The 19,460-nt window shown below is 32.2% G+C and overlaps 1 protein-coding gene across 8 annotated transcripts in view; it reads right to left on the bottom strand.

Annotated features, from left to right (window-relative positions):
• Nucleotides 1-704: 704 nt before the first annotated feature.
• LOC143045170 (uncharacterized) overlaps nt 705-19,460 on the bottom strand; it is a 37,914-nt gene continuing 19,158 nt past the window's right edge. For 3 of the 8 annotated variants that reach the window (XM_076217506.1, XM_076217505.1, XM_076217507.1), the window contains 8 exons: nt 15,749-15,818; nt 14,832-14,905; nt 13,809-13,881; nt 13,232-13,267; nt 10,271-12,706; nt 7,823-9,480; nt 5,141-5,251; nt 705-3,457 (listed from right to left, as the gene is read on the bottom strand). In XM_076217506.1, the coding sequence (XP_076073621.1) occupies nt 5,149-5,251; nt 7,823-9,480; nt 10,271-12,706; nt 13,232-13,267; nt 13,809-13,881; nt 14,832-14,905; nt 15,749-15,818 (4,450 nt within the window). In that variant the 3' untranslated portion in view covers nt 705-3,457; nt 5,141-5,148. Of the gene's footprint in view, nt 3,458-5,140; nt 6,737-7,822; nt 9,481-10,270; nt 12,707-13,231; nt 13,268-13,808; nt 13,882-14,831; nt 14,906-15,748; nt 15,819-19,460 lie in introns of all 8 variants that reach the window. The other 5 variants (XM_076217509.1, XR_012968895.1, XR_012968894.1 and 2 more) reach the window with 5 other exon arrangements.

Genomic DNA, 19,460 nt, shown 5'->3' with positions numbered 1-19,460 from the left:
ACAAAAATACGAAAACGAAACCATGAAATGAGGTCAATTTCGTATGAACCCAGCTAGACAGACACATTACAAGCATTTGAACTCTTGGAAAGGAAAAGATCTCTTTCGAACTTTGGGTCAGTTACAGGGACTATGGTAAACTGAAACATTGTGAACATTTTTATTTCCATATCTTAATTCATAAACCAGACATTTTATCAAATTTTGGTAGATAATTACCTTTTGCCACAAAGGCCTCTTTATAAGAACTCTGTTGGATAGTTTGTCTCATTGGCAATCATACATGTAACACATCCCTCTATTTTATAAACATGTGTATATACCCATTATTTTAGGTCAACAGTCACAGCAGAGATTGGCAATGTTTGTAATTTTTGGTTACTAATCATCAAAGCTGGTTTGACATCATTTTCCCTAGACAACGGGTTACAAACTAGCCCAAAGACTTCCCTGGAGAGGTTGGGACTGGATCGTAACCATCGGCTAGCAAAGATGATTTAACATTGCCCTGTGACGAAAAAGTTTTTTTTCTGCATATCAAGGAAAGACCATCATTTGATATAAACTTTCAGCAGTTTTCAGTTCAGAGTCTTAACTTTTGTTGATGATGGAATGTCTATGATAGTGTAAGTCAAGACTTATCAAGTCTGGGCAATTAAGTATTTTGAATAAATGCCATTATCATAAAATAAAACTCCACAATATAAATGAAAATACTTCTTTTATTTCTTGGCATGATTTCACTAGTTGTTTGACAACAAACCATTAACACATTCATACAATATCTAACTGTGCTCATAATAGCTTTACTAGTTTCTTTACAAAAGTCCATGTCATCTCATTTTTCAAGTGTTCTGGTTTTGAGACTATAGAAAATTCCTAGTCCTTGTTCTTTATCCTAAAAATAAGTTTTAAAAAAATGAAAAAAAGTTTACGAACCCATTAGGATTTGACAGCAATCTTCTAAAAAAGTGTTCAAAATGCTGAAAAAAAATTTCTTGACTTTGTGGAGTGGTGAAATGTTTTTAATATGAATAAAACGTTGACACAGAGATATGTCTTTAAAGTGTCAACTAATTAAAGCAATTGGTAATGCTGCCAGTGAAAACTGTAGGCAAAATCATGCTTTTGTAACTATGCTTGTAGGAAAATAAAATATAAATAATGCAATTACATGGACTTTTGTATAAGAAAAATAATACAAATTTATAAATACTAATTTATTATAAAATATATCACAGATGATGCTTATATATAAATATGGAATGTGATAAAAAAAATAAAAGTTTAAATAAATTACTTTCCCTCTACCTGGACGGAACCATCACAATACTGAAAAACTTGTTAGTTATCTCGGACTAATTCAAAGAATCTCTTTTTTGGAAAACGAAAGACAAAGTGTATTTGTTAAACGGTACATCATCAAATGGACAAATTATGAACAATTTGCACCTTGTACTTTGATAGCAGGAGAAAAAAAAATACATATAAAATATTTTGTACATAGAAGGCAACATAAGAAATTTAATTGTGAAGGCTTTTGAAACAAGACAAAAGAAGCAATGCTCTCAAAGCTTTTCTCTTTGTTTCAAACAAAATATATATGTTGTTTTTATCCTGCAATTTACCCTTGAAGTTTTAATTATTTATTTTTTTAATCCCCAAGTTTTTGCCCTAGAATTTTATAGAAATCAACATGACTTAAATGAAGCCCTCTAAGAAGACAAAAAATTTAGAGACTGTCTTTCTTCAAAATAAAGCAAAAATTTATTTGTATTATAGATAAAAATAAAGCAAAACAATGTGCAATAGGTAGCTGATTGCAGAATAAATTCAATAATTTTAGTCAATAAATATATTTTCATGTACTTGCACTTGGATTTTTTAAATGCATATACTCATGAATCCTGAGAAGATTTGAAAAATTATGATTTTTATACAAATGGGATTAAACTTGAAAGATTGGATAAATGCTATGAAGAATGCTTTGTTTAAAAACATCAACATGATGTCAAATAAAAATGGTATTATCATTTTGTCTTTTGAAAGTGTAAAATTCAAATTAAAAAAAATAGAGAAAATTTTTATATTAATTTTTAGTAAGTTGTACTATTCATTAAAAGATTGAAAAAAAAAAAAAAAACATTTTATAAAAAGAGGTACAAATGTAACATGAAATAAAACAATAGAAACAAAAAACTACAATCATAAATTTTGAAAAATGTGTATATTACACACTTCTAAAATCTTTAAAAAAGAAGGATATTTTTTCATTGAAAGTCAAAGCGGATAAACTTAAAAACAATCTGTTGATCAAATGCTACAAAGAATTTGTTAAATCATACAAATTTGGACGGAATGATATCTTATAAATAATATGATTATTATAACAATGCATTTATACAAAAATACATGATGTGTCTGTACGACACAAGTGTCCCATTCAAAACATGAGAAAATATTGGTCCAATAACATAAATTTTAGTTTAATTACATAAAAGATGCTGTATCGTCTGGTACCATTCAAGACTGTAGTATAGAAGCAAAATACTGTTCATATATTACAATAAAAATCTATAAAGTGAACCTTTGATGCAAAAACATTAACAGTCATTCAATTTTGAAATGTAGGTTAAATTGACTCAAGTGTTGTTGTACTGTACATAGAACTTCACTTATAAATTATCATGGAATATTAAAATATGGACTTTATTAATTGAAGTAAAACTTAAAAAGGAACAGGATGGTGTTCATGTAGTCAGTCATGGGTAAATCTGATAGCCCCCCATAAATTTGGGGTAGGTTGGATAATAATAGTAGAAAACATATCTTAAAAATAAATAACTTAGCAATACTATCACAGCATTTCACATTAAAACACATAATTAAACACTTGTGAATACAAAAACAATCCTATTTACTTCATATACTGGCAAAGATAAATAAACTGTTCTATTTTCAGAATTCAAATACTGACTTTTTTCTACCTAAAGCACCTTATGGTGGTAAAATTAATGAATGTTTTACACAGTTCCTTATCTCTCATTATAGTAGTCTTTAAAAACCTAATGAAAGAACTTTTGAAATACTTTTTTCTAGTTTGAATACAAAGGCACCATGAATTAAACTAGCTGCAGCAATGCTTTTTCATGAATGAATAGCAAAATTATACATATAAAGCAGAAAAAGTGCAATAAATAAAATCATATTTAAAATATCTGAGAAAAAGATTCTACAAAAAATATGACAAGCAAAAACTGCTTATCTCCCCTTTAACCATGTTTCACAATATAAGGGAGACAACAATTAATAGTTATTTTTCACAAAATAAGAAAATCAATAATTTTTGTACGAAAAATGTCTAGCAAAATTCATAAAATACAGAAAAGAGATATATAAATAAATCCTTTAGCGGAAAGTAGCAGCACTAGTACAATTTATTCTGTAACTTGGACATCTGAAATATAAAGTGGGAAAAATTAGAAAATATACTACTGAAAATACTGAGTCCAGATCAATAAATACATACTTTTGAAAATACTATGCCTAGATCAAGAGTCTGTCTGCATTACATCTGCTCTTCTTGAACTCAAAGTAAGATAAAATGTTAGTTCACCCAATTAATTTATACAATTTTCCCCATTCATTCCAAACTAATCTAGAATATTAATTTGCCATTACCTAAAATCCTTTTCCAAAGAAACATCATGACAATAATCTGACTTATATTTGAACTTTGGAGGTACTTTTAAACTTGAAAGGTTCAACCTTATCTTTTTTTTTTTAAAGATTTTTCTTCTTCACAATATGTTTACTGTTTGACATGAATTTCCAAGTTAAACCATTATCATACAGCTTCCAAAGTTCCATTGTATAATACCATATATGTAGTTATATAATTATTATTATTAGTCATAGTGAACATATCATATTTGTGTTAACACAGTATCTCTGATTATAATCTTATAGTACATTGTATATGTATATATATGATTGTGTATGTCTCTGATATACAAACAAATATAACAAGCAACAAGAATGTGTCCCCAGTACACGAATGCCCCACTCGCACTATCATTTTCCATGTTCAGTGGACCGTGACATTGGGGTAAAAACTCTAATTTGGCTTTAAAATTAGAAAGATCATATCATAGGGAACATGTGTACCAAGTTTGAAGTCGATTGGACTTCAACTTCATCAAAAACTACCTTGACCAAAAACTTTAACCTGAAGCGGGACAGACGGACGGACGGACGGACGGATGCACAGACCAGAAAAAACATTATGTCTATAGTTTCATGTGTTAAGTCATGATGCTATCCTCTTTTTTAATCAGCTCATTTTTATTAATGTATGTTGGCACTTGTATGTATATATGAATACATTTTATATTTAAACATAAATATTTAATACTGTGGATTCATTTATTTTTGTAGGTAATATTTTTCATAGATTGAAGAATAATTGTATATTTTTAGAAAATTAAGGTGGTACCTAACCCTACAGGGAGATAACTCTGTAAAGTCAGCTAAACCTTTTAATTACGTTGTGTTGTTAATGGAATATTAAGCTTCTCAATGATCAAAATTGGTGTTTGTCAAACTGCTATATAACCAGTGTATTTTTTCTGACAAAACGGTTGATTCAAAATTTTTGATTTTTTTATATTTTTGTTGAAGGGTCAAAGTAAATACATTGTCAAAATTTTATGAAAATTAAACAAGCCAAATTAATTTTAGGGAAAGTGTTGGGTACCACCTTAATACTTTGCCTAGACCCACTAAATAAAAAATATATTGCCCCACAAATCTTTCTGAATCCACAGTAGATACAGTTAAGTTTCTGTTATTGAAATCCAATATCATGCAAGCATAAAGCACCACTAAACCTCTGATCAAGTCATAAATAGAAAGCATGTAAATGTAAGTGTAACATAGACATTTAATATTTCATTTTTAAGTGTTTTTTATAGTGTTTTAAGAATTTTTATATATGTATACCTCAGGTTTATCATTTGTATGTAACAGAGAGTTTTTTTAATAAAGGATTATTGTTTTGTTTTTGCTTTTGAATATTTTTAAAGGTAGTCGTTTCAAATCTTTTTTTACTTTAATTTACAGTACCGGTAGATGTAATTACCTATAATTTCAGCTGTATATGGTATTGAATCCAAGCTGCTTTGTATATTTGTCTACAAGTAGATCTGCATATCTCTTTTCTTCCTCAGTTAACTGAGGTGTCGGAGAATCACTGTGCAAAAGAAGATTGTCTACTTATAGAGAGATACAGAAATATGTTCCTATCATAAGGTGCTGGTTGAAAAGTAGAGAAATCCCTTTCAACTGGTAACAGTGTGTAGAAGTCTTGATTATATAATGGTTGAGCAATGATAGCATTTATGGCTGTTTGCTTATGTTTGATATAATACCATATAAGGTTATGCATTTAATATATTTGATAAAATTGACCTGTTTTGACCATTAAGCCTTTTCCATTTTGAATTTGAAAAACAAAATGTGTGTGTTATTGAAAAGTTATGTTAAAATTAGTAAATTAATGTACTCATTAACCATAAAAACTCAACTGCAATGGGCAATGTAAATTATATGACTAGTTATATATCCCACAAAAAATATATCATTATTGGTTTTTTTAAAGTCTATTTGCTGCTGTTAATGCAATTAAAGATCAACCACACCACATTTTAAAGTTGAAGGTCAACTATAAAGGAAAGCACAGAGAAATTGAAATACATCTGAACATCCACAAATTATTAAAATACATGTTACAATGTGATTTGAAATTCTTTGTTTAACATATATCTTATAATCCTTTTACAGGGAATAATTCATCCTGTATTTACCTGTTTTATTTGCAATGTTTCTAAAAATGCAGTTATTAAATTTAAATATTTTGTCATAATAAACCAAAAATTTGTAACAGGTCAATTTCTCTCTGCTTCTTATCAAGGTGCTAACTATAGAATTAGGGAACACCCATAGAAAATCTCTACTTGTCAATCATTTTTATTCTAGAGTTATCTTCCTTTGCAAAACAGAGTTGTTGTTTTTGAGTGTTTCTAATGTAAAGTTCTTTTCCAATTCCCCTTTTTTGGGAAAATTTATTTCAGAATTATATTGCGCAACAGTGAGCCTTCAAATTAATAAAGTCAATGGAAGTGAATTCCCAGTGGACACCAAAAATAAAGGGCAAGTAACTCTAGATATTCCAACTTAATGACTTGCAAATAGAGAATTTATGGAGGTGAATGAATATCTTAAACTTCCAAACACTAACTGTTAGTTTCAGCAGAATATTTCAATGCCATTTTCTGATTTTAATCTTGTGAAATGCACTTAGAAACATTCAAAATAGATCAATTAGAAGTATTTACACATATAGTTTCAAAAATTTAAAATGTATAAAAAATAAATAAAGATGAATAGAATATCCTTTATTGCAAGATTTGATGCCAGAAGATCGCAAAACAGAACATGGCACTGCAATGAAATACTTCCGATGGTCACTAATATATTTTATACTGAACACAGGACATGAAGCAACAGTAAATAATTGATACAGATAACAAATATAAACAATTAATTCATGATAAACAATTGAGTATAAATCAACATGAACATTACAACAATTACACAAATGCGTGAAATAAATGTGGAAATAAATGTGCAGGGATCTCAAGTGTGCAATTTCACCCTGTATTATTTGACAGTTAATCTGAAAAGAAAGCAAAATAATGTTTGTACTTGCCACTTAAAAATAAAGCGAAACTAGTAAGCAAAACAACAACCGTGTCAAAGTCACAATAGTTATTGAATCATTTATTAAGAGAAATCAAAAATATTTGTGAAAAGGTATGTTAAATTGTATCTTTGTTCAGCCGTGAATCAGCATTAATAAAAAACATGAGAAAATTGCTTTAAAATTTGCACCTACTACTAAATCAAGATTAAATTAATAGAAATATTTATTAGAAACATACAGTTTGGACTTGAAATATTCAACACTATTGTGACAAGGACAATATAAACAGTAAAAAGTCAAGCTGTGCATCCACAGAAAATAATAATGTTTAAAAAATAAACTCAGCATTTCTTCTTTTTATATATAAACATAACGAAATTTATTATTCCTAGGAATGTTTGGAGAACTGCATTCTTTGTTATTTTATAAAGTATACATGTATATCTAATTGAAATGATGGTTAAGAATTTTCTTTATTTCAGAAAAAGCTGGTATATTGAGCAATGTTGAAGACTTGCATGCATTAATTTGATTTTTTTCATTAAAAAATAACTGTAAATTTTTATTGAGAACTTACATCGTATCATTCTGATCAAGTAAATTAATGAAAAATATTATCCAATAGAATTAGGAATATTACTGAATGCAAAGTAGATAAATTGTATACGTTAACATAGGCTAGCATGCACCAGATCATGTAGATCATTTATAAATGATTCGGATTCATTTGGAAAATGTGATACCAAAATTTGTGAAATAACTAAAAAATAAAGCTCTGATCCCATGCATGCAATTTGCCACAAAAAGGTGATGTGCTAATACACAAGCTCAAAATGCAGTGGACCCAATGAATACATCTTGCCTCAGATTTTTTTTTTCAAAAGCAAGGAATAGAACAAAAAATTGAAAAAAGCAATCAGAATGCAGATCAAGCTTCATTCAACTCAAGCAATATAAGCCTTAAAATTTATTAACTACATGTATAAATATTAAATGGTAATTTACAATGATTTATAAATAAATAAATGCAGTCTATACAAAAGCACTATATATACTTACAGTGGAGTGTGCTGATATTTAGATGGTGAAGCGGTGCGTACAGGAGAAAGACTAACATCAGCAAATAAATCCTTAGGATTCCGTACAATGCCAGATTTCTTACTAGCTCCTGAAAACAAGGGCTTGCCTGAACTAGCTGATGCTAATGATGGTTTACCCGAATTACCAAAAGTTTTGTTATTTGCTAAACTACTATTTGCTAGCTTGCTATAATTTTTGTTAATGTCTCTATTATTTGGTGGCGTTTTTGCTGCAGGGGAAACTGACCTTTCTAAAACAGATCTATGAAGAGGTGATGAGGTTCCGTGTTTTATCATATAGTTTTGTTCGCCCTTTGTATTCTTAAGAATTCCTTTCACCCCATTACTTCGTACACCAGTTCTAGCTGCCCGTGATACTTCAGGTCCATAGCTTGATGATAGGCGATCTCTACGGTCTCGCCAAGAGTCCTTTTCAGGAATGTCATGATCATCGTAATATTTTTTGGAACCCTCTTCATGGACGGCGTTATCTAAAGCGGCCATAAATAGTCTATTGTTTATCTCTCCTGATTTACCATTGTAATTTTTCTGATCTGTATACCTATTACTAGGTGATTCACTTCTTGTCACAGGTCTTCTATTTGTATTGCCATAGATGTTGTAATTTTGTTGTCGTACTGGCTGTTTCATTTCATATAAATCGGCTATATCTAATCGTCCTGGACTTTTGCTTCGCTCATAGCTTACATTAAAGTTATCTTCCCTTCTTGGTGACCTACTTCTATAACTGTCAGCTGTATCATTAAAGTCTAACCTAACAGGATGACGTGATAATATTCTGTTCACCTCTATATCGTCTACGCTTGGGGACACACGACCTTCATCGAAAGAACTAGAAAAGTTATTTCTATAAGACCTTGTTCTTCTATGAGGATAAATTTCTTTTAAATTCGATGTAACTGATGGCGAAATATCTTCGTAATTGTAATGAAATCCTTCAATGCCTTCATCCTCAAAATCATCATCATCATCATCATCATCAGAAATAATATCATTTACTACTGGTGTAATGGGAATTGACAGTCCGTTAACTCTCCCGTATGGAGTTTTGAGTGGACTGCTAGCCATGACCGGTTCCTTGTATGAATGACGAGCTGGTGAATAGGAACGCTGATTGGATTGTTGATATGATCGCTGAGCAGGATCCTGATAAGAACGCTGACTAGGAGTTGGTTCCTGATATGAACGACTAAGTCCTGAATAAGTTTGCTGCTGAGCAGACATTGACCAAGATTTGGTACCAATATTTTCTGTCTCGTGTTTTGTTGGAGTTTCTGTCCTTGGGGACTTTGACCTTGACCTTGGTGCTATCACACTGTCAACTGATCTACTCAGCCTCTGTTTGGGTACTGGAGAACAGCGTCTCTCATTTGGTGTTGGAGAAGCTGTTCTGCTAGGAATTTTAAAACCATTTATAGGTTCAACCTCTAAATATATTCCTTTATCCATATATTTTTTAATAATTCCAGTGATAGTTTGAAGATGCCCTTCACTTTGTAACCTAGTTATTTCCTCAAATAATTGTTGTCTCTCTTTTCTGGCATCATCAACAATAGTTTTAAGGTCAACAATAGTAGTTTGTGCTTTAAATGCATATTTCTGTGCTCTCTCCAGTTCCTGAAAAAGAATAAGTTTACATGATTTGCTCTACTAGTTAATTACATTTTACCAATAATTGGCCATATAAAAATTAACAAAAAAATGTATAGTTCATATAAACTGAAGTCATTTAGATCTTTTGTTGTTTTAACATTCTAATAAAGTTTTTTTTAATGCTAGTCAATTTTGTGTGGACACATTGTTATGTTTTCTACTTTGACTTCTGGATTCTGGTGAATTTAATGCTTGAAATATTGTACAGACATTTGTTTATTGTTGAAGAGAAAGATCGATGAAATGTTGACTTTCAGACATCTTTCACACTTCATATGCATTGTGTTGCTGTCTCATTGGCAAATACACATCATCTTCTATGAGTTATTTTGCATTTATTTGTAACAAGTTCCACAAAGTTGCCTATTAATGGTATTTAAATTTGATATTTTTCAGCATTCCTTCTAACTTCGAAGATATATTCAAATATACAAAAAAAATCTGAATATAGGGTAATGATTGTAAAGAGTATGTATCTACTTCCAGTAATTTCTTGTTTATGTTACTGTGGACTCATTTATTTTCGTGGGTATCAATTTTCGTGGATTGCTGAAAACTTGCATGTTCGTGGATATTTGATTTCGTGGTTTATACAATCTATGTATAGGAAGCCTATTGAAAATATGATATTCGTTGAACATTTGAATTCGTGGTTCACCTGTTCCCACGAAACCCACGAAAATTAGTATCCAACGAATAATAATGAATCCACAGTATTCTGTTTGACCTTGAACTTTTTTTTTACATTCCTTACCTCTCTGAGTCTTTCATTTTCAGTCTGAGTTGTACCTAACACCTCCACAAGTCCATCTCGTTCCTCTGCCAGTGACTGCATGGTTGGAATATCCTTTTTGCTAGATCCCTTGAGTAACTTTCTTGTATCTTCTAATTCAGATTCTAGTTCACTATTAACACCTTTTAGATCTTTCACTTGTTTTTCAAATTCTCTCATTCTAGCCTCCAAAGATTCATTTCTATTTCTTTCTTTTTCTAACTGTGTGCGTAATTCCATATTTTCGGCTTGAGCTTTTGACAAGTGACATCTACAGTCATTTAAAACTTCTCCTGTTTTTCTCATTTTTTCTTGAATGTCAGTATTTGAATTTCGAAGTTTAGCTTGTAAAATGTCATTTTCAGCAACTACTGTTCCTAGAGCATGTTTCAATTCTACAATATCGCTATCTGATATATCACGGGCAGAAGTAAGTTTCTTCCATTTTTCTTTTTGCACATTTGTAACACCTGCAAACTCTTCTTCTCTCATTCCCCAAATTTCATCGGAAACTTTCCTAATTGGACTACTATATCCTAAAGTTATTGGCTTGCCTTGTGATCTTGGTGAATATAGTAATTTTCCATCATCGTCGACCTTAAGTGACTTATCTATGCTTACTGGCAAATTGTGTAAACTATTAGACTTTTCACTAGGCAAAGTCCTCCAATCTGAAGATGGGGAGACTCGATTCTCAGATAAAGAACGAGATTCTACATCATTCTTTCGAAAAAGTCTACCTCTTGTGTAATCTGGTGAGGTTGACCTATGTCTAGGTGACCTTGGTGAGCGAGGTGATCTGCTACTTAATCTTTCTTTTATCTTTTCACTTAATCTCTGTGTTAATGAATTCAAATCCTCTAAATCACCGTCGTCTGGTAAATGGGATTTTTCAAGCATCTCCATTTTCATCCGAAGAAGATCCAGTTCCTGATGAAATACTTTGACAAGTCTAGTATTAGGATCAACCGAATCTGAATTACTCCCAGGAGCTGTTTCTCGATGTTGATTACCAGACTGAATTCGATCATAATTATCAGTTAGCCTATCTAGATCAGGTGATCTATGTCTCGGAGATCTATTAGATCTTGGTGATAATGATCTACCAGAAGGTGTCCTGTCATTACTCAATGAACGATCTCTTTCCATCTGATCCCGTGGTGATCTTGAACGTAATCCACTTTCATGTTCACTTGACCTTGGGCTTTGCGACCTATCTCTTGTTCTTTCATAACTTGAATCCCTACTTGAAGTTCCATAATTTGATGACTTTTTAAGAATTGTTTTTGGCACAGTGTCTTTATCATTAATAGAGACAGTTTCATCAATAAAATCATATCCAGGAGAAAGTGGTCGATTTGAATTATCTCTTCTTGGAGACAATCTTTCATCACTCTGATCTCTTCCCATTTCTCTTCTAACCTTAACATCTTCTTTAATTTCCACTCGTGGGAAATGTCTCCTATCATCTTTTTCTGCAGGAGGAAATTCCACAATATTAGTTTGTGGATCTGGTGGATTTCCAAGTACATCAATAATTGATTTTTTCGTGGGTAAAAATTCAGGTGATGGAACATAATTTGATCTTCTTGGTGAAACACCACGAGGTGTTGACATTTCTGCTTTCTTGTCGGATTCAAACTGAAGATATTCTGAGGGAGGGATGTCATCAACAGTTTCTAAATCTAAAAGTGAAGCTTTTGGAAGAGTTTCTTCTGAAGAACTTTTCGAACTAGAGTCTTGATCATGAAAGTTTGCTTCATGGCGAGCCTGGCGTAAGGCTTGTAATAAAAACATTGTTTCTGGGTTCTGACCTGGAACCACGAAAATGGGAACGCCTCTTCCTAGTCCAGGTAAATACTGTGGGGGACCAGTTGAATATTGTGGTAAGTTTTCACGCATCACTTCCTCTATGTCATCATGTGACGACCTTACTGAATCATGTTTTAAGCTAGTATCTACTTTTTTAGCTTCAGTTTCTTTAAAAAGTTTTTGTTCATTTTCTCTAACTTTTTGATCTTCATCTTCTCTCCTTCGTCTTTGCTCCTCTAATTTTTCCTTGGCCTCTGCCATTATTGCTTTATGATCTCTTGGTCTGCGTAACGGTGATGTTGACCTGACGGTATCACTTGTTAATTTACTTTCTCTTTTTGGTTCATAGCTTCCATTAATATGACGACTATGCGGTGAACTTTCTCTCTCTAGAGTTCTGTCCCTTGAATCATAAGTAGATCCTGATAAGGCACTTAATTTGTCTTCCTCGTGAAATCTATCAGAAATTGTATCGCTTATAGTTTTTGTTAATATACTTTCTGATTCTAATGGTAACCTAGAAAATTGAGGATCTGATCCAGAACCATTAGATGTAGAAAACCAGTCTGATGTTTCATCTGAAGGATTTTTTCTGCTGTCTGACCTCTGCAAATAAATGTAAATTTGTCAATGCAGTTGAAGTGTTTATGTTTTATATGTAATGTAACGGTATCATTATAATGATCCTGCCAGCAAATCATTCATCTATTTAAAAGTACTGTCAAAATAAGACAGAAAATAAAAAAGCGTTTGAATTTAAGATTCACATGTATTATATACCTCCACAATCCTTTAGTGGTGAGGCTGTGAATCATGTGTTTCATCCATGCCTCATTTCATGCTTTGTATAGTGATCATTGTATTTGTTTGTTTGTTTGTTTTCTTGTTTGTTTGCTTGTTTGTTATTCCTATTAAACCAGACTTGATTATCATGAAACATAGTGAGAGTTTAAAGTAAGAAATGGTATTGTTAAATTATTTGATTTAAACAATTTTCAGGTTTCCCATTGCCATAGATATAAAAGGTTGATCAATTTGTTTCAATTTTTTTGAGTTATTAATTTACTCTCTTAGTGATGTTTACAAAAATATTCTCTTATCACTATTATTAAATTAAAATAAACCACTTACTGAAGATCCTTCATCTATAAGACTACTGCCATCAACCTACAAAATATATAAATAGTTGTTCAATCTTCCACAAAACTTGTCGACATAATAATATTTTTTCTTTAATTTTCAGAAAAATCATCAGTTTCTAAATAATATTACAATTCTTGAAAATCAGTATAAACATTCTGAATTTGGAAGTTTATTGTTTTCTTTTATAATCTTTAAAGTGAAATCAAAAGGCCAATATTATGATGGACATCTTTTTAAAACCCACAACAAATTTCAACTGTACTGGCAAGAAAGTTTCTAATAAATCTGCACAAAAATATCAATTTAGGTGGCTGTACATGTAGGTAGCCTGATATACCTATCCAACGTACATCTGTTCAGCTTCTGATTAAAATTTACTCCATATTTTCCTTCATTTTAATTTTGGATCATATAAGCTTTAAGCATGCTCCAGGTTTTCTCATGATCAAAACTCTTGTAATAACAATATCCACGATACATTCATTAGTACATTCATACAGCAGACACCTCTACATGCTTGAAGATTGTATTTAGTTATAATAAAAATATCCTGTAATGATTTTACCTTTCTCTGTAAGAGGGAAACAAAGATCATCAACGTATGCTCATCTACTGTACCATCTACAATGTCTGAGGCACTATAAAATAATCAAACTTATCATTAGTATACCTTAGAAGTATTTTAACAAAGCCTGTCCAAGGTCAAATGTAGATATTGAATTAAGTTAAATTCACTGTGAATATCAAAAACTTGGTATATTTAATTCAGAACATAACAAGTATGTGTCCATATTACATGGATGCCCCACTCACAATATCTTTCTGTGGACAGTTTAGTTTAAACATATTATTTATAGTGGATTGGGAAACACGTTTTGCAACTTATATTAATCCCTTTCCACTTTGCGGGTGCGAGTGCTGCCTTGTAGCGGCATTAGCCTGCTCTTTTTCGAAATCTACAAGGGTGTCGACAGTGACATTGGGGGTAAAAACTCTGATTTGTCATTAAAATTAGAAAGATCATATCATAGGGAGCATGTGTAATAAGTTTCAAGTTGATTGAACTTCAACTTCATAAAAAACTAACTTGACCAAAAAGATGAAGAGAGGCATACGGATAAACATACGAACAAACTAAAAGACGCACAGACCTAAAAACATAATGCCCTTAGGTGAGGCATAAAAAGTTCAAGTTCCTGTCTGGGTAGTGCCTGTCTTTTGTAATATCCTATAATTTTTGTTGTGGTTTTTTTCTGTTGCCGAATATTGTGTTTATGGCAGATGATTTCAGCTCTGTTAAGATATGATACATTATTCTTAGCTAAGAATTTAATCTATAAATTTTCATATAGCAGACTTCATCAAGAGACTAAAAATTTCGTAAAATTTTGTAAACTTTAAGATTTTTTTCTTATTTTTAAAATGATGTGAAAAGAATGTGCCACGTCTAAAATACAAAAAAAAAGAGATCAAATTAAATTCCAAAACTAAATATATTTGAACATAAAAGTGTATTACTCAAATTATGCATGCTCATTATATTCAGCCAGTCTGTATAAAATCTGTAAAAAACTTTGAGAAGACTTACTTTATAATACTGCTTTTAATTGAATACTGTTTTTCTATTGAATCTAAAAGAATCTTCAACTGCTCAGCTTTATCCTGAAATACAATATATAAAATTTTGTGGCGAAAAAAAATTAATGTATTATGTGTGCATCATTGAGTCTTAAGAAATGCAATCTTCCATTAAAAAACAAGTTAAAAGGTATTACCATTACATTAGTTCTCCATATTAGATGCTATCCTGATAAAAAAAAATTGTTTATTTACCATATCTTATTTTCTTAATAACTCAGGATATATCTAGGTTTTAGGTTTCAGTTGTACAAAATTAAGAGGTAGGATAAGGGACATTAAGGGTGAAAAATACAACATTATCATTTTATCAATTTTTATTTTTTATGTATATGTTATATAAAAACATTGCCAGTGAAATTGGTATTTCATAAATAATAATGAATCAACACTATAGCTCTTCATGTGTTTAGGTCCTTTTACTTTCTTGACTCGGAGTGTTCTTGATGAAGGTTAATCCAGATTCTAATGCAACAAATTTGTAACGTTCATTTTGATTGGATAACGTCACATATTTACATGGCATCACTTGACAATTGATGCTATGGGACGTACGCGCAAGCGCAGACGGCATATGACAAACTTTAAATACATGTTTTAACGTTGTTTTCAGTCAGTTTCATTGAATGGAGATAACAATATTGTATTTTAAGCTCCGACAGCATCAATTGGGGATTTGATGGTCGCAAATACCTGTTTACTGTCTCCGCAAATGCGTCGCCAGTAAACTTAATTTGCGACCATCAAATCCCCAATTGATGCCGTTGGAGCTTAAAATACAATACAGTTATCTCCTAAATGGAAACAGGATGCATACATTCATAAAGTATCATTTTCATTTAGCATGGTAGTAGTCATAATTCATACCTCTGAAGCAATGGCAGAAACACTGGAATATTTCTTCAGTAATTTGATGAACCAATCACCAGTGCACAGGCTGTAAAAATAAATATACAAAACATTACAAAACAATGCATTGAATTTTAATTTTGCCATAGTTTGAAACATAGATATAGGAAGATGTGGTATGAGTGCAAATGAGACAACTCTCCATCTAAGTCACAATTTATAAAAGTAAACAGCAAGCTATAAAGGGCCCAAAAAATTACTAGATCCATTCAAACAGGAAAACAGTATACATTTGTCCAACTGATTGATTGATTGTTCCTTGACAAACAAATTTCCAGTGACAAAACTTTGAGCAAACAAAACAATAGATTTTTAAGTTAAGTTCTATTGAGGGGATTGACTGGGACATTATAGCTGGATAAAATATGCGACAAAACTGTGCAAATATTTTGCATGAAAAATGCCTTTAAATCCTTATATTTTTTTTAACTTGTGTACCAGACTAAAAATATTTATTATCTCACTTGCTAAACTCACTAGGTGTGTAAATTACACAGAATATTAAACAACTATTATCCAATGATCAAACATGACTAGATCCCCAATAAAAACATTAACAAGTAAACACTTGCATTGTAAACGGCTTTTGATGAATTTTTATTTTATTAAAAATTCTTAAGGTTTATCTTATTAGCATATTATGAAGGCTTAACTCACTTAAGTGAAATTAACACCATATAAGTGCATTCAAAAAGTTAAAGACTGGACAAAGGAACTGGTATATATATATATTATCATCACAATACTTATAAATATATGTAAAAATATATATTTGATGGCTTTATGGTCATACATCATACATTTACCTTAACCATTGTTAATTGCATATTATGAATTACAAATGTTTTACCCTGAAATTAAGTTATGTAGTCTTATAAATAAACATTTCTATTGATATGCAGGCAATAAATCTTGAGATCTGTTTGATTATAATTATTTTTATGTATTTAGGGTATGCAATTATTCTTCAGTATTTTTTTTATTAACCTTCTCTTTTTGTAGTGTACCTTATTTTAATTTTTTTTTTAATATGGTTCAATATTTCAATTTAAGAATTTATTAAATTAAGTAAAATCCACGAGAGACCTGCAAGGGGTAAGGACAGGGTGGTAAATGTCTTATTCCCCAACATGAAATTTTCTGAGGTAAAATTAGGACTGTTTAAGTACTTACAATGTATAGAGATAATGCAATAAAGATAAAGTCTAACAGACAAACTAGAGGCTCTCAAGAGCCTGTATCGCTCACCTGATTCTACTTGGGTTTTTGAAATCATATAAAAAAATATAAAATTTGGCTAAAAGTGACAACACAACCTCATTTATAAGGAAAGGAACATGTTTAATTTCATTCAAAAGTCCCCCACTGGTGGCCATCTTGGATGACGGATCGGCTACAAAGTAACAACACTTGGTCAGCACCTCATAAGGAACATTCATGCCATGTTTGGTTTTATTCCATTCAGTGGTTCTCTAAAAGAAGTCATTTGTATGCATTTCCCATAGGGTCCTATGTTAAACTAAGTCCCCTGCTGGCGGCCATCTTGGATGATGGATCGGCTACAAAGTAACAACACTTGGTCAGCACCTCATAAGGAACATTCATGCAATGTTTGGTTTTATTCCATTCAGTGGTTCTCTAAAAGAAGTCATTTGTATGCATTTCCCATAGGGTCCTATGTTAAACTAAGTCCCACGCTGGCGGCCATCTTGGATGATGGATCGGCTACAAAGTAACAACACTTGGTCAGCACCACATAAGGAACATTCATGCCATGTTTGGTTTCATTCCATTCAGTGGTTCACTAGAAGAAGTCATTTGTATGCATTTCCAATAGGGTCCTATGTTAAACTAAGTCCCCCGCTGGCGGCCATCTTGGATAATGGATCAGCTACAAAGTAACAACACTTGGTCAGCACTCCATAAGGAACATTCATGCTATGTTTGGTTTAATTCCATTTAGTGGTTCTCTAGAAGAAGTCATTTGTATGCATTTCCCATAGGGTCCTATGTTAAACTAAGTCCCCCGCTGGCGGCCATTATGGATGATGGATCGGCTACAAAGTAACAACACTTGGTCAGCACCCCATAAGGATAATTAATGCTATGTTTGGTTTTATTCCATTCAGTGGTTCTCTAAAAGAAGTCATTTGTATGCATTTCCCATAGGGTCCTATGTTAAACTAAGTCCCCGGCTGGCGGCCATCTTGGATGATGGATCGGCAACAAAGTAACAACACTTGGTCAGCACCTCATAAGGAACATTCATGCCATGTTTGGTTTCATTCCATTCAGTGGTTCTCTAAAAGAAGTCATTTGTATGCATTTCCCATAGGGTCCTATGTTAAACTAAGTCCCCCGCTGACGGCCATCTTGGATGATGGATCGGCTACAAAGTAACAACACTTCGTCAGCACCATATAAGGAACATTCATGCTATGTTTGGTTTTATTCCATTCAGTGGTTCTCTAAAAGAAGTCATTTGTATGCATTTCCCATAGGGTCCTATGTTAAACTAAGTCCCCTGCTGGGGGCCATCTTTGATGATGGATCAGCTACAAAGTAACAACTCTTGGTCAGCACCACATAAGGAACATTCATGCCATGTTTGGTTTCATTCCATTCAGTGGTTCACTAGAAGAAGTCATTTGTATGCATTTCCAATAGGGTCCTATGTTAAACTAAGTCCCCGCTGGCGGCCATCTTGGATAATGGATCGGCTACAAAGTAACAACAATTGGTCAGCACTCCATAAGGAACATTCATGCAATGTTTGGTTTCATTCCATTTAGTGGTTCTCTAGAAGAAGTCATTTGTATGCATTTCCCATAGGGTCCTATGTTAAACTAAGTCCCCCGCTGGCGGCCATCTTGGATGATGGATCGGCTACAAAGTAACAACACTTGGTCAGCACCCCATAAGGATAATTAATGCTATGTTTGGTTTTATTCCATTCAGTGGTTCTCTAAAAGAAGTCATTTGTATGCATTTCCCATAGGGTCCTATGTTAAACTAAGTACCCGGCTGGCGGCCATCTTGGATGATGGATCGGCAACAAAATAACAACACTTGGTCAGCACCTCATAAGGAACATTCATGCCATGTTTGGTTTCATTCCATTCAGTGGTTCTCTAAAAGAAGTCATTTGTATGCATTTCCCATAGCGTCCTATGTTAAACTAAGTCCCCCGCTGGCGGCCATCTTGGATGATGGATCGGCTACAAAGTAACAACACTTGGTCAGCACCTCATAAGGAACATTCATGCCATGTTTGGTTCCATTCCATTCAGTGGTTCTCTAGAAGAAGTTCAAAATGTAAATTGTTAACGACGACGATGGACGACGACGGACGACGACGACGGACGACGGACGACGACGACGGACGACGGACGCCAAGTGGTGAGAAAAGCTCACTTGGCCCTTCGGGCCAGGTGAGCTAAAAATGGAGAAAATTTGAGAAGGACATTATTATTATAATTCAGATATGTACATTTTAAACTACCACATATTATAACTGGTGTAAATATATATTTAAAAAAACCCCACTTCTTATAACTTGTAAAAACATTTTTTAAGTGCAAATACATTTAAAATCAATAGAAAAATAATAAAAAGCTCATAAATTAAATAATTATAAACACACTCCAAACTTTTTCAACATGTTCATTCA

The sequence above is a fragment of the Mytilus galloprovincialis genome, chromosome 9, assembly GCF_965363235.1.
Source record: "Mytilus galloprovincialis chromosome 9, xbMytGall1.hap1.1, whole genome shotgun sequence".
NCBI classification, from domain to species: Eukaryota; Metazoa; Mollusca; class Bivalvia; order Mytilida; family Mytilidae; genus Mytilus; species Mytilus galloprovincialis.
Note: the sequence above shows the minus strand (reverse complement) of the source record. Positions and strands in the feature narration are given on the sequence as shown.